General features: G+C 41.6%; 1 protein-coding gene across 9 annotated transcripts in view; it reads right to left on the reverse strand.

Annotated features, from left to right (window-relative positions):
- Positions 1 to 696: 696 nt before the first annotated feature.
- The window catches only part of CDK19 (cyclin dependent kinase 19), a 190,643-nt gene continuing 174,667 nt past the window's right edge, over positions 697 to 16,672 (reverse strand). For all 9 annotated transcript variants that reach the window (XM_049654166.1, XM_049654165.1, XM_049654173.1 and 6 more), the window contains 2 exons: positions 16,088 to 16,354; positions 697 to 5,252 (listed from right to left, as the gene is read on the reverse strand). In XM_049654166.1, coding sequence (XP_049510123.1) covers positions 5,121 to 5,252; positions 16,088 to 16,354 — 399 coding nt within the window. In that variant the 3' untranslated portion in view covers positions 697 to 5,120. The remainder of the gene's footprint in view (positions 5,253 to 16,087; positions 16,355 to 16,672) is intronic.

Below are 16,672 nucleotides of genomic sequence, written 5' to 3' on the forward strand. Positions count from 1 at the left end.
ATGGTAAGGAGTTTATACAGTCATGCACTTTCTCTTATCCAGGCGGCTGGTTAGAAAGGCAGCTATGGTCAAAGAATAGTATTCCAAGAGAAGCTCTACCCTATAAATAGCACGGTATTGAATAGATATGGTCAAGGCCAAGCAGTGAAGCAACCGGATGGGTGCTGTTATCTATTTTAAAGAGAAATGGAAGTTCTGTGTTTGTGCCATTTAAACATTCTTCAGTTCACTCCATGATGCCTTTGACTATTGGAGTAACTGTATTAGATTCATCAAGTAAATCATAAGGGGCAGTCAGGTAAAACAGAATGTCCTTATAAAAAGGGGAAAAAAAATCCAATGCCACTCTAACCCACAAAATGCTGCCTATTTGTTTTTTATAAAACATCATTCTAATTTTCATTGTTTTTTCTAGAAAGGATGTTTTCCTTAGAAATGTTTTCAAAACTATTGCTTTGCTTCTGAGGTATCTGTAAGCATTGCATCTGTGGTTTGTGACATCATAAGCATCCTGAATAAAATAACATATTGCAACTCACCAGGAGACTGCATCTCTGCAGGACAATTGTAATCTGAAAAGCTTCTAGGTGCACAGATACAATTTTAACGCCACAACTTATTAACAGGAGTTTTTCTGTACTTAAAAAAAATCCACATAGAAACAAAGTCAATTAAATTTTATTACAACCAAGAATATAAAATAAATGCAATGTAATTTATTTTAGTTTTAACAGTCATTTCAAGAAGGATGTCAGGACAACTCAAAAGCGGGAAACACTCAGCTCCAAAGCGGTTGCCCTCCTGCACCCCACGGAACACGCCCCACCGGAGCGCAGCCGGCTCTGAGCGTGCACCTCGCAGCAGAATGTAAAGCATACACAGTCATCTCTATAATCGTAGAAAGAGGGGTGCGTGCAAAAATGGACTGAAAAGAGAGACAAAGACAGGTACACTTCACAAGTAGGAATTATGAGAATTACAAACTAGGCAGTTTAGAAAGGGTATATACTACATAACATATATAAAAAGTACTTTAAATTGTTAAAAAGGACATCTTCAGTCCAGATTTTGTGTAATACTTTTAGTGTCTACACAGACAAATCTTTAAAAAAATTAAATAGTATTAATTTACTAAATATTTAGGAGATAACAGTGCATTAAGGATTTTTTTTTTCATATAATACATACATATCACTCCTTTGCAGTGATAGCATAGAAGAGTAAGTATGGCCTTAGGTACAACACATTTTTAAAAAATCCTAAAACAATGAACTTTGTTTTATGACATCTGTGACTACTCTTGAAGATTACGGGGGCCTAAACTGCTATGTTTGATATAAAATATTACTTATATCTGAGTCCTTCAAGCCTCCTTTAGGCTACCTGCCATTTCACTGCCTTTCTCCATTCCCTAGAAAGATATCGCCACAGAGTTTAGGATTTGCAATTTTCATAGAATTCTTCCTTCATCGTATAGTTTCTGCTCCATGGTTTTATTCAAAGCAGATTAAGCTGCAAATCTTATCATCCAACATTTTTTTTCTTTTACCCTTAGCAGAGAAAACAGCATTGTTTTAGAGGCATACAACCAGCAGTTACTTCCCTGGGGATGAGGCAGGGAACATGTAGGCAAATATTGTCCCTTTCCATTCTTACATGTAAATTATGTTTATAAGAGCAAAAGAGTAGTGCAGAAGACCAAAGTTCTAAGTACTAAAATTTTAAAACCACACAGATATAAAAATATACATGTCCTTGGCTTTTGTATGTTACTGCAGGATCCACTTTCATCACAAGGATTGCTTCAGCTCATAGTTAACAGCCCTGCCGCCAGACTCCCTTACCCTTGAGCTCAGCTGTCCTGAAACTTCTAGAATTCCTTTATCCCAAACACACTTCTCACCAGAAAGCTAATTCGAAAACTGATTTGAATATGGAGGGCAGAAAACCTTCACTTTTATTCCTTCCTTCCTAATTTTTTTAAATGTTTATTCATTTTTGAGAGACAGAAAGACAGAGCGCCAGTGGGGAAGGGGCAGAGAGAGAGGGAGACAGAATCTGAAGCAGGCTCCAGGCTCTGAGCTGTCAGTCTGGAGTGTGGCGTGGGGCTCGAACTACTCACGGAACTGTGAGAAGTCAGGCGCTTAACCGACTAAGCCACCCAGGTGCCCCTCCTTTTTTCCTTTCAATAACCTTTCTTGGTTTGGGTGTTCTCATGGACTGAGGGATGCCCCCCTCCCCCTGCATCCTCAGGGAACATGACAGTAATAAGTTTTCTGGAATGAGGTCACTTGGGGACCACAGAGGTAAATTTTAACGTCAAAAAGCGTCACAGATCTCCCCCGAGGTCCCAGTTTAGGGTCCATACATATGTTAAAGGCTTTGTTCCCCTTTACAGGGAAAAGGAAATCATGAACCACGATTATTTCAAGGGTAATGGGCACCAGTGGGCATCGCCAACTCCAAGGCAAGAACAAGAAGAAAAGGGCCAGTATGAGCACAGTGACCAGAGGAACGGGGGATACCTGGCTGTATCTTGGAGAACACTGTGTATTAGGAAAAACTGATGAAATCCCCTCACGGTTTGCCTATCAGTTCTGACAATAAAATTAGCTATATGCAAGGAAAGCAGGGTAGTCCTGTGATTATACAAACACATATCACAAGAACTGTATATCAAAGTTGCTTATAAAGTATCAAGGGGCATGGTATTTTGGTCCATGCACATATTTTATTTGGGCTTTTCTCTTGTTAAATGTAAGGGCCCCCTTAGGGCAGCAACAGGGCTTCTGCTTTCATTTAATTTCCTACAGCCGCTTAAGGAGTACGTTCTGCCTATAAGGTCCACCCCATTGTTGTTGAAAGGCTGCTGTGAACATTTCAAACCTAAAGTAATGCCTGTTGTGCTATTTCATCGCTGGCTTTCTCAGAGGTGGACGAACACCTCTTGGTAACAGTTTACTACACAGCAGAATTTGGAATAATAACTCTATCCAAGTGAGTTTAGAAGTAAACAAAAGGACCTTCACACTCATAAGCCATTCCTATCATCCCCGGAGAACTTTCTGTCATGGAATGGATCGTAAGTTCCTTAAGGACAGGAAGTATGTCTTGCCCTTTGTGGCTTCCACCCAGCATGGCATTGGGCACATGGTGAGGGTGCAGTGAGCATCTGATGACCAATAACTCTGGACAGTGAGGCTTCAGGGCACAGGACAGAACTATATACAGGTAGCTACATTACGCAGAGGGCTATTAACTTCTCCTTAAAAAAAACAAACAAACAAAAAAATGGAAGGGGTGAATTATCAGAGAGACAACTAGAAATTCCTTCCAATGGAGTATGTCAACTGTTTCATCTTCAATGTTTGATGAGTGTCACTATACAGCTTTTATTATTAATAAGTATTATTATGCTGAGATCAGTAAGGTCCTTGCTGGCTACAGTATCACATCAATAGTGCAAAATGTATACTGGCTTCTGTCTAAAATCTTACTTTACTTGTATATGGACCCAGAGTATCATTACCAGGTAGATAAGTTCACAAATAATCGTTTAAAAAATGCATATAACTTGCATATACAACAATCAGCTATTTCTTCTAGCTCAAGAAAACGTTTAAAACAGGGCTGGTGCTGCTAGTAGCATTCAGAAGAACACAAATTTCTTGCCCCTTACATTACAATGGGAGCTCTAAGACTCTATATTTCCTGTGACTCTGGGGGGTGAGGCGGTCCTTTCACTGGCTAAAGAACTCAGCCTCTAATTCATAGATCATGGAAATGCAAATATGCACTTTATCTCGTATAGTCGTGTATACTATCTGCCCATAGTTTTTTAGGCACAATTATTAAGTTTTCTCCTAGGGGCGAAGAAAGCATTCAGTGCAATGAAAAGATTCTTGATAGAATTACGTTTCAGTAACAACAGCAAAATTATGCATACATAATACATACTTCAAACATGAATAAAACCTAAATTCTTAACATGCTTTAAAAATAGTCACTCTATGTCTAATGCAAATATGAATGGAGAACACTGCTCTTAATTTTAAAAGCAGATTAATTTGCAAATTAATTTTGCAGGCTTCTATTTGAGTACTCTTGATTATGTAAGGAAGTGACTCAAGCTGGCCCAGATGCGAAGAAACCAACAGTTCTTTAGAGAAGCCAACTTTATGTACAATACACACTCAAAGCTTTTCCTTCAAAGGTAAACGATACATCATCCTCTGATCAACATTACTCCTTAAAGAAACCCTAGTGCAGTTAATACTCTCTTCCACTTTCTGGTGTGGGGCACCAGAGGGCTGTATTTCATCGAAGCTCTTGAAACCCTTTTTCAAGGCAGACTTAGCTACATGAAGGTTAAATTAGAATTCTTACTGAATACTCTTCAGAATAAGGTGATTCTGGGAACTACGTTCCATATGGATGATTGATTATGTCAAAATTACCACACAATTCAGTTCTTCAGAGCATAAAGCATAGTAACTGCGAAGATCTAGGCTGTTTTTGGTTGTAGGTTCCCTCTGTCCCACTGTGTGTCTTTTCTTAGACCTTCCCTGAAACTAGATAAATAAAAACATAACAGCAAAGTACTTTGGGACAATAACAGTTTCTGTTTAAGACTTCCATGAGCAAAACAGTCATATTCTGTGAAAACAACGTAGTGCTTTAAAAGGTGCATTTTTACCTGTGTTGCTAGATCAGTTCATGAAGTAGAAAACTATACACCACTGGAGTCTTGTTTCTAAAACATTAAAATCCTATTAAAAGAGCTTTGAAAAGATAAATCATAGTGATTGCTACAGCATGAGAAAGGTGCACCAGGAAATCCTTCCAAAAAATGCTGAAGGTTACAGAAGTTAAGTGCTGGGATTAGATCAGACGCTGTATCAAAGTCACAATGGAACACATGCAGGGAAAGGGTGTCGGGGAAACTTCACAAAAATCTTCTTTAAGTCAGTAAAGAAGAGACGTCCGTCCGTCCTGCAAAATGCTCAGTATGTAGTCTTCCGCCCAAGTGGGTGAGTTTTAAACGGCAGCATCGTCTGCATTTTTGGTTGCTTTCCATGCGGACATCATATTGCTGGGGTCTGTGCCCTGGGCCGCGGCGGTCAGTAGCGGTGGCCCTGGTGAGTCGGGTGGTACTGCGCGCTTTGCTGGGACGAGGAGGAGTAGCCGAGTGTGCTCTGGGACTGGGAGGATCCCTGAACGCTGCTTTGGTAATTCAGGCGAGAACTGGAGTGCTGGAGGAAGGAGAAGGAAAAGGGAATCACCAGCTCAGGACTTAATCACAATAGGATGGACACAGGAGCCATTTTCAGAGGCCCCTGGTTCCCATCCATGGCAGCTGACAGCTAACTTGAGCTCCTTAATATGTTTTGCTTCTTTGAAATGACAGGGTGCCCTCACTGTAACATGTTCTGGCAGGCATGAAGTTTGGCTGGATTTCTTTGGGACGTGAGCCGCACTGGCAAGAGAAAGGCAGAGGGGAAACCTGTGCTGACCCACTGTTCTTTATACAAACTCTGCCTATTCTCTGTAAAACTGAGATTTGCAAACGAGAATGATCAATTTGGCACACTGCATTAGTATTCATAGTGCATACTGATATGCTGTTAATTTTCTCATTATAAATAATGCTATGATCAAGAAGTCATTTCTAGAGAAGAGAATTTTCAGAGGTAGAGGCTGGAGTGGCAATCGCCAACACGACAAAGCAAGGCAGGCTGGGCAGGATGTGGCGGCAATAAGTGGGTTTTATAAATTTCAGGTAATATTTAGAATAAAAAAAAATGTTCGTACATGAAAATGCCCTTCACGGAAAGCAGAGACAAATGTATTTCAATTCAATGTCTTGTTATTACCTTAAATGGAACATTTACCTTCACGGTGCCAAGGGCAAATATGAAAAATAATGCAAAAGGAAGAATTCATCTATAGAATAAGAACATGGGGTCTAGTTAAAGGTAAGCATAGCTGGAGCCTGTGTCCTTAACTAAGCTCAGAACGCTGGTTCTTTCCATGAGCAAAGTGGAAAAGATCTTACTAATAAAATTATTACTTTGAGTAAAAAATGTAAATGACCTTGAGGTGGCACTATGGATTTAAAGAAGGACAAATCAGCAGGGTCCCCCAACTCAGTGTGCAAAGGCTGCCAAACATGATGTGGGAAACAAAGGTAAAAGAAAAAAGTAAATTTCCCTACAACCTACAGCCCACTGACAAGTCCTTGAGACAGGCAGAGTGACCTTACTCTAGGAACTCAGCTGCCTGGATGTTAACACTTTGCTAAGGGCAAAAGGCAACCTTAGCTTAACATTATCCCAACCTCCAGGATCCTGTGAGCTACTTTAACATATAAAAATGCCTTTGGAAACTTCCTTTATCTCTACTCCCCAAGATATATGTTAGCCATCATCCTCCAAGCATATGGCCCCCTGATACACATCTGAAGGGTCTCCTGACTAAGGTTTTACTAGACACTAGTAAATAACCTTTTCCTAACAACAGTTAGCCTGCTCAAGGTCCTGAAAATCTTGCTTCCAAATTCCTTAGGGACTTATGCTATCCGTAACCCCCTCCCAACTTGAAAGTATACAGTCACCCATCACAACCCCAGTGCAGCTCTTTCTACCCACAGGTCCTGTCCCTGTGCTTTAATAAAACCACCTTTTTGAACTAAAGACTGCTCAAGAATTCTTTCTTGACCATTCACTCCAAACCCCAACATTTCCACATCATTTTGGTGCCCAATGTGGGGCCTGGGTTTTCGCATCTGGACCCCAAGCCTCAGTGCACACTTGGCACCAAGTACTTGGGTAAGTACTTCCTCTTCTCTTCCTTTACTCTCATTTCAGGGGCTTTTCAGGGAGTATGGTCTTATTGGAAAACTTTCATGTTGATTGCTCAGGCTGCAATCCTCTGTGGCTACTACTCTATGGGAAGGAGAAAGCCTACATTTTGGATGAAAGTTAGTATCATGGCCGAAATGATAATGAGACTCAGAAACTTGATGTCCTCCCTTTATTCCTATCTGTCTTGGGCATGGGACAGCCACCTAAGTCACTAGCACGATCTTAAGACTTCTCATTGCCGATCTTGACTTGCTGATCTTAAGACTTCTCATTGGTCTAACCAGATCCCCTTGACATCCCTGGTCTAGCTGCTTCTGGCCACAAGACCTTCACTTGGAGCCAGCTGAGAGCAATACCCAATTTAATTAAAACCCAACTGGGACTGTTTCCTAGGGAAGCCGGCTGTAAAGACTACATGTGTTGGAATGTCACTTAGACCATGATGGATTTCTTTTAAAAAAAAAAAACCCTTTTTAAAAAATGTTTATTTTTGAGAGAGAGAGACAGAGTGGGAGCAGGGGAGGGGCAGAGAGAGAGGGAGACACAGAATCCAAAGCAGGCTCCAGGCTCTGAGCTGTCAGCACAGAGCCTGACACGGGGCTCCAACTCGTGAACCCCGAGATCATGACCTGAGCTGAAGTCGGACGCTTAACCGACTGAGCCACCCAGGCGCCCTGTGATGGATTTCTATCTTTACTGTTTTCTGTCAATGTCTTCTACTAACTACTTAAACTACAAAATTGGGGAATTTCTCTTTGTGAAACTTTTCTAGTGTTTTCCATGGGTTAAAAATAGTGGGTTCTTCATGGCAAGACAAGGCACAGCCTGGCCTTCACAGAATGGCAAGGCAAGGCCCAGTCTTCATGCCCTTCACAGCACAGTAAGGCAAGATAGCATGGCAAGACAAGGCATGGCACAGCACCTCAGTCCATATGCTGGCACCCATTTCACAGTCTAGAATGTGATGGGGAAGCAGGGGGATGCTAGCATACCTCCTACAGGCCTTTACAGCAGGACAGTGATCATAGCTATTTTATTTGAGGAACTCTCCAGGTGGCTTTGACACCAGGAATCTCCGACATATCCTGCACATGGGATGCCACCCAGGAGTCAGGGTGGATTTTCTTGGTAATAGACCTTCTTCTCTCTTCAGTTCCCAAGGATTCTTCCCTTGGAATGAATACCTTTTAACCCACTGGGACTAGTTTGTATTGCAAAATTTAAGAAAGGAATGATCTCCTGTAACAAGGCATAGCTTCAGTATGATCTATCAGATCTCTTTTGCAGGAAAACAGGGTAAATGGATGGAGGTACCCTAGGTCCAGGCCATCATGGCTCTAATCAGCACCTGGCCTAAGGGCCTCTTTGCAGAGCTTGTTTGCTCATTTAACCAGGCCAGTAAATTCCCTACTGATATACTGGATGATAAGTATCTAAATAGGGTTCCTGCTAATAGAACCCAAATTGCTGAAGGAAACAAAGGCCATCCCTAAGGAAGGGGATGCTGACTCTCTCTCATTGTTCCTCCTCCTAATAGATGTGGGGGCTTCTTCCTCATTCATTTCCTGGGTTAATGGCTATAACTGGAGCCAACTGTGGTTAGTCTAGCTCAGGACAGGGATATTAAGGAGTATTCTCAAGCAGCTGCCTCAACTCCCTTTGTTTCAGGGAAATTCCCTGTCTTCTTCAGGGAAGTTCAGACTTGGACTGCATATTTCTACACTGGTGGAAAAAAAAACATGGTGTCTGCTCCTCTGTCCAAGCTGACCAGGTTTACAACCAGGAACCCTCTTTCTCTGTTGTCTGGTAGCACCTCACCTCTTCTGCCTCCCCCTGCTCCTGTTTCTGCACCACCTTGGGTGCGGCCTGTATAACTGGTTCCTATACCATCCTGGTGACTCAGGCACCATTGGCCCCTCCTTTTATCTTTACTGTCAAGAAGCAAAGAGTACCCCCTTCATGGGGGGGGGGGGGGGGTGAACCACCCACTTCAGATTTCCCCACAGGTGCCCCAAGTAAAAACTGACTTTAAGTAGAACACAATTTGGTATTTAAACTAATTTAAGTTTGTTGTTTAATTAAAACGGACATGTCTTTAGAGTTATCAGTATTAAATACGAAACTTTTATTCTACCAAGGTTTACTAAGGTAAAATAAGCTCACGTTAGCTCTGTTGCAATTTGTTAGCAAAAAGATGACTTAGAATGATGGTTAATTTTGTCTGTCTCAAAGTTTTCATGGGTAATTGCTAAGACAGCTTTCAAAGTCTTTGGCAACCTAAAACATTAAAGTTTTGCTTGGATGATAAATGGGATTGAATTCATTGGACATCTAGGTCTTTCCCAAATAGGATAAAGTGCTAAAGCACTGGTTACTGAACATAGGTTTGCACTTTTGACTTCTTATTGTAGAGAAACTAAGGATATTTGGGTATGTTGGAAAACATGCTGTGTATTTAAAAGTATCCATAAGTTTGCCATCTAAAGAATTCTGGTGTAACAGTCTACAATTGGTTACTACTTAGTTTTCATTGGAGACTAAGGTTTCTAAGAGTTAAAATTTTGCTAAATGTAATTAAGACTGATGGAAATAAGGGAAGCAACGCTGTATGTGTAAGAAAGATATAAGGAATGGAAATACATTTTTGTTGAAGGTAAAAGAAGGTAATTTTGTCCTAAATGAGACTGGTTGTTTGGAAAGAAATGGCTTGGGATAAAATGTGAATGCAAAGGAAAGTTGCAGAAGGTTTGTGAAGGGAAATCTTTGGAAAGAAATTTTATGTATGGTCAGGACTAAGGCTGAAATGAATGGATTTTTAAAAGTACACTGGTATAAGATTGAAAGTCTGCTTTCTCTCTGTTAAAAAGACAAAGTTTTCTTGGAAGTTGGTCTGCTCTTGATAAGAAAGTGTAAATAAAGTTGTTTTTCCTTTGCCCAGAAAAAACAGTTTCTATGTTTTGTCTTTATCAGGTCTTTGATGAGCTGTAATCCTATTTAGACATGTTCGTTAAAACTTTCTAGGTTTTAACAAACTTCCCCAAGATTTAAATCCTAAACGAAGTATCTGGCTAATTAAGTCTCTGACTAATTAGGCTTATTTGGTATGTTACTGTTCTGATATAAGGTCATCACTCAATATTCTAATTACTGAAGTGTTATGTATCACAGAAATAACTGGATTCCTTGTCAATTGCATCATAATGAGCTCTCCTATCAGATTGTTAACAGTGTCCATATCTGTTTTTTTTTTTGTCATTTATAGTTATTGTTCTGATGCTCTTGCAAAATGAGTTTTACCTTCAAGGAGATTCATAAAAAGATTATTTTTTGATGAATACAGGTATTTGATATCTTTAAGATCAAAACTGAAATGGGTACGAATTTCTAGTACTAAAAAGCTGCATTCAAAGTGAACAAGAATTAATAACATGGCACTAAATGAACCAAAGATGATTATAGTATTGTGACTCTTGTTTGAAACATTGCTGGTTCTCTAATGTTTGCTCTTCCAGGTTAAGAAAACCTTCTCTTAAAATATCTATGACTTATAGAAATGGGAGAAACTATTCATTTGTGACCAAAGTGAAGCATTTAACTTTTCTCTCTACCTGAACCCTCTGAAATTCAAAAGGCCTCAGTAAGTATTCCTTCTTCCATGGCAATCATAGTTATTTATGTAAGTTTAATAAGAATCTGTTCTCCTTGCAATAGGACACCAATGGAAACATTGGTTATTTTACCAAGGCCTTGACTGGAATGTCATATTTGAGAGAGGCATGCATAGAATCAGATATGACCAGACAGCTCTAAGGAATGGAGCCAACAGAGTCCATTAGAAACGCTGGCCCTATACCTTGCTTACAGAGTTCCCAGCGGCTTTACCAGGCGAGTAAAGAAAAAGTCACTTTCTGGCAGGTGCAGGAACCTCAGGATGCTTTGGGGACTTTAGGAAGAGGGATTCACCCAATTCTACAGGTATTGTAGGCATGTCTAATGGCAAATATTTGGCTCAGCTTCTGGCCTAGAGGGACTACTAAAAGTTCAATCAAGATTCCTTATAAAAGTTTCCAGCAAAACAAGATTTTAAAAGATCTATATCACTATTCTTGCTGACCTTATGTAAAGAATCAGGCCAAGTTGGTTAAAATTGGAACTGTTTTGCGACCAAATTAGTCTTAATTTGGCTATCTCTGGAAATAAGGGTGATTTTAGAGAGAAAAATTATGTGGATGTTAAATTCTAGTTCTGATTGTCTTTGCAAATGTTTGTTGTTTGTCTAAGCTAGACAACTTGAGGTAAACTTCAGAGAAATTGCCACAACCGTTCATGTATAGACAATCTTTGTGGTTATTATTCTGTGGGGATAACAGGACCCCATGTGTATATGATTATTTAAACAGCTGGAAAAACAGGATGAATTCCCTAACAATTGTATAACTTAACTATTACCTTGACCAATTCTGTGTGGAGGGGATGACAAAATCACTCCTTAAAAGCCTGAGTGTACCCCACTCCGTGGAGTTAACTATGGACTTGTGGAAATAATGGATGGCCCCACTTTCCCTATGACTGAATTATATGATGCACTTGGGAATGCCCTTATTCCCTGAGACAAGTCTTCCATTTGCCAGCGATTCCTTGTAATTAGGATGTTATTTAAGGCTAGACATCAAACAAAGAGGGCTTCTTGATGGTTTTATCCCTTAACCATATTTGTTCCAGGAACTACCTCTATTGATGTAAAATTGCAAAATTCTTCTTTCTACTAGCCCTCCTGGCAGAAGAAGCCTCAAAATTTACTACATAGGCCAGTCCTTGACAGTAATGATCCCATATCAGGTACAGAGTGTTTTAGAGACCAAAGGCCACCAATGGATGATGGGAGGCCAACTTATTGAATAACAGGCTACACTTAAGGTACGCCTGAAATGTTTAAAACCTGTCAAATTTTAAACCCAGCTACTCTTATGCCTGGGCCTGACCATCATACTTCCATGTTAAAACATGACTGCTCAGAGATTATTGATCTTGTTTATTCTAGCTGATCAGACTTCAGAGACTCCCCTATTGAAAATGCAGAAGACAGTTACCTTACTGGTGGCAATAGTTTCATAGAAAAGGGGATAAGAAAAGTTAGGTACACTATAGTCATCTAACTCAGACTGTTGAGGCCAAAGCCCTCCAAGCAAATACGTCTTCCCCAAAATGCAGAGTTAATAGCACTCACTCATGCTTTACGATTGGCCAAAGGCCTAAAAATTAACATTTATATTGACTCCAAATATGCTGTTCTGGTGCTACAAGCACATGAAGCAATTTGGAAGGGAAGGGGGTTATTATGAAGCCACACTTCCCCAATCAAATATGGGCCCCAAATTATTACTCTCCAGAGGTAGCTGTCATTCACCTCAAAGGACATCAAAAGGATATGACCTTAGCATCTAAAGGGAACAATTTAGCAGACCATGCAGTCAAGCAGGCAGCACAAAATAAATAAATATTAAGTCTTATACAAGTCTTAACTTCAATAAAATCCATAATTCCAGTTTATTCAGACCAAGGAATCCACATAGCCCAGGAATGAGGATATTCGAAAAATGCACAGGACTGGTTTATTAATAATGAGGCAAAAACCTTTATATCCAAAAATAACCAATGGAAGGTAATACAGGGTTTACACCAGGCTACTCATTTGGGTAATAAGGCCACCAAAATGACAAAAACTTTGTGAAGAGAAGTTGTCCTTAGATTTGGACTCCTTTAGTTCCTACAAAGTGACAACAGATCGTCTTTTATTGCCCAAATAACTCAGCAAATAGCTTAGACCTTAAAAATTAATTACTATTTACATTCGGCCTGACATCTACAATCCTGTGGGAAGGTGACCCTCTAAAACCGAGAAGTCCTTGCTATCCTGACTGCAGTTCAAGGATGCCCAGGATTAGATGGCTGGCTCTTAAGGAGACCCAATGGCTATGTGGCTCTAACTTGTGTCCATGGCTTCCCCCAGGCTGGACAGACTGCTGTACTTTGGGTTTTGCTCGGATGCACTGGTGCATTATTAAAACCATTACCAACTCAGCTGACCTTCCAAATTTAAAACAACAGTGGACACATTCTGTGTTTCATTGGGATGACCACCCAGCATCCATCTTTATTCCCTCTTTAGGACTGGAGGATGTCGTTTGGCACATGGAAGCTCTTAATTTAGGGTCACAGCCCTCAATGGCACTCACAATAGCATTTCTCTATTAAATACTGAAGTAACACAGATGCGTAAAGCAGTTTTACAAAACAGAATGGCATTAGATGTTTTAACTGCTGCACAAGGTAGAACTTGTGCTATCATAAAAACAGAATGCTGTGTATACATTCCAGATTACCACAAAATATTTCTGCATTTCTAACTGACATGAATACTCAATTGGTGCTTTAGAAGATTCCTCTCTTTCTTTTAAAAAAAATTTTTTTTTTCAATGTTTATTTATTTTTGAGAGATAGAGACAGAGCACAAGCAGGGGAGGGACAGAGAGAGAGGCAGACACAGAATCTGAAGCAGGCTCCAGGCTCTACACTGTCAGCACAGAGCCGGACGCAGGCTTGAACTCACCAACCATGCGATCATGACCTGAGGTGAAATCAGATGCTTAACCGACTAAGCCACTTAGGTGCCCTGATTCCTCTCTTTCCTTTAATGATTGGTTAAACTCGTGGACTAGAAGAGAATTTTTGTCAACTACCAAAGGACTCTTATTTGGGCTTCTTTTTGTGTGTGTGTTTCTAAACATGATTTACTGTTTTTTTCCCATGTTTTTTCCCTTTCCACGTGGTGTCGAGACTCCTTCAGTGGTATAACTTCAAGTTGAAAGATGATCCTTTCCGCTTGGGAAGATCCATACATGCAGTCTCCCTTGGGCCTTTCGTAACTTCTGTATATATAAGTCCCCAACTGACCTATGTTGACCCCTAGGCAGGGACATCTCTATGCCCCTATTCATCAGGAAGAAGTTAGAAGACAAGACTTTCACCCTCAGCAACCATGAAGATTTAAGGGTCAGAATTGTTCAGGGGGGAATAATTTGGGAAACAAAGGCAAAAAAAAAAAATTAATTTCCTTACAACCTACATATAACCCATTGACAAGTCCTTGAGACTGGCAAAGTGACCTTCCTCTAGGAACTCAGCTGCCGGATGTTAATACTTTGCTAAGGGTAAAAGGCATTCTTGGCTTAACATTCTCCCAACCTCCAGGATCCTGTGAGCTACTTTAACATATAAAAATTCCTTTGGAAACTTCTTTTATCTCTACTCCCCAAGATATATGTTAGCCATCATCCTCCAAGCATACGGCCCCTGATACACATCTGAAGGGTCTCATGACCACGGTTTTACTAGACAATAATAAATGACCTTTTCCTAACAATAGTTAGCCCCCTCAAGATCCTGGAGACCTTGCTTCCAAAATTCCTGAGAGGACTGTGGTCTTCGAATTTACTCTGTCAGATTTTGATTTTCAACAAGTGGAACCAATGAAAGTGCCATTATGTACTTCTCTGCTTGCAGGGACTCTTCCAAGAGAAGGTTTCAGGGAAGTGGTTGTGTGAAAACACATGAGTTTGTAGAGATGTATTCAAAATGTAAAGCCAGTTTAGGCAGCTCTTTATTATGTCTTTCTTGTTAATGTTTCTCTGGATTCCAGTTCCTTATCAGTGAGTTTATGGCTCCCTTGCCAATGGTTTTGTTTTCTATTATCTCCATCTCCCCCTTCCACTAGTACCCCGAGGTTCTAAGTCTTTTTTTTTTACGTTTAAGCCCTGCCCCCCCCCCCCTCCAACTTCTTAGATCTTAGCTGGTTACTATCCTTGAAATTTTGGGTTTCTTTGTGTGTGTGTGCAAGATTCCCTATGCTTATCACAGGTATTTTTACCTCTCTCCCCAAATACTAATCCTTACACTTTTTTCCCTTTAATTTCCCAAATTAGCAGTACAATGTATAGAGGCCGCTTTTAGACATCAGCCTTGAGCAATGGAAACTCATCAAGGCAAGAGGGCCCACAGCAACCCCCTGGATGAATATAGACAGGCCCATCAGACGACCCACCTCAAAATATCCATAGGCCACAAGTGACCAATGGGCTATGTACAACCAGGCACGTTACCAAAAAAAAGGGAGAATTCCTTACACCCCCATCCATACCTCCTCATCTTCCCCTTTTTAAAACAGCCCCCCAGGGGCACCTGAGTGGCTCAGTCGGTTAAGCTGTCCCACTCTTGATTTCGGCTCAAGTCATGATCTCACAGTCCTAAGACTGAGCCCCATGATGGCCCCCTTCCTAGGCATGGAGCCTGCTTAAAATTTGCTCGTGATGCTCTCTCACTCTCGCGCACCCCCCCCCCCCAATGTTCCTCTCCACCCCTCCCCCCTAGCTGGCAGTCCTCTTTCTCAAAAACAAAGCAAAACAAAACAGCCCCCACCCAGTGCCTCCAGGCTGTCCTGCCTACTGCTCTGTACTCAATACCCACTGCCTGGGGCAGACAGTCTCTCCCCTGTGGTCCAGGCTGCTGCTCCCTGGAGGTGTATCCAATAAACCTCTACCTCCTTTGTTCTTTCACCACACCAGTTTCCATCACAAGGAGGTCCCACATCTGGCGGCCCCCATCTCATCAAGAGAGATACCACATTTAGACAGCTGTAGTTTTTTTTTTTTTATCTTAATAATAAAAAGTATTTTCTACTCTCAAAAATGCTTCTAGTGAGATTTAACACTGATTTCTGAGAAGTCGCAATCTTAATCCCTTTCTGTGTTTACGCTACTTCCTATTTCCTCTCAGTGGCAGCAAATCTTTCTCTTCCTGTTGTCGAAAATAAATCTTTCTCTTACTGTTGTCTCTCTTCCAATTGCTTGTCTAGTTCTCTTTTTCTGACCCAAACCTGACTGACAGCTGGAAGGGGAAAATGAGAAATTTTCTTTGAGGAGGAAGAGGCCTGTCTCACCCTCTCTCCTCAGGATGTCAGGAGAAGCAAGTCAAGAAATGAAATGTTCTCCAGTTACATGAAATACGACCCAAACCCTCATTTTCATAGCACGTCCTAGAAACAGGATTGTACCATTTGCACAGTGAAACTCTGGAGTTAAGTACTACTTAATTCTAAGAGGGTCTATTACAAAATCCACTTCCCATTTCTTGTTTGAGCGTGAACAAGAACAAATTCAGCGCAGTACCTGATAATCTGCCGGCATAACGGGCCCGCCGGAGTTGGCGCCCGAGGGCGCGAGGCGGGGCTTCTTGTTCGGAGGCACCTGATTGAGGCCCGAGTCCTGACTGTGCTGCAGCCCGGCTCCCGCACCCCCGGCGCCCGCCCCGGCCCCGCCCGCGGTCCCGTTGGTCTGGGTGCTGTTCTGCTGCGGCGGGGGCGCCTGCGGGGGCGCTGCTGCCTGCTGCGGGGGAGCTGCGGGCTGCTGATGTTGGTTCTGCTGCTGCTGCTGGTTCTTGTAAGAAAAAGAAAAAAGGCAAACTTGGTATGGTACTAAATCAACAGGACACTGCTGTCATTTACTTGATGGGCACCCGCGACGGCCCGCCAACCTGGGGACGGCCCGCCAACCTGAGGAGCGACCTACGGGGGACACCAAAGTGACTGCCAAGACCAGAAAAGGAAGCAGACCGTGGGGGGGGGGGGGGGGGGGGGGGGGGAGGCGGGAATACAGCATCCCCAAAGGTCAGAGCACTGAGTCCTGAACGGGATTCATTCTGTAAAGTTCATTTACATTGCACAGTGGTCCTCCACATCAGCCACTGGAGAGCAC

The sequence above is a fragment of the Panthera uncia genome (genome assembly GCF_023721935.1).
Source record: "Panthera uncia isolate 11264 chromosome B2 unlocalized genomic scaffold, Puncia_PCG_1.0 HiC_scaffold_24, whole genome shotgun sequence".
NCBI classification, from domain to species: Eukaryota; Metazoa; Chordata; class Mammalia; order Carnivora; family Felidae; genus Panthera; species Panthera uncia.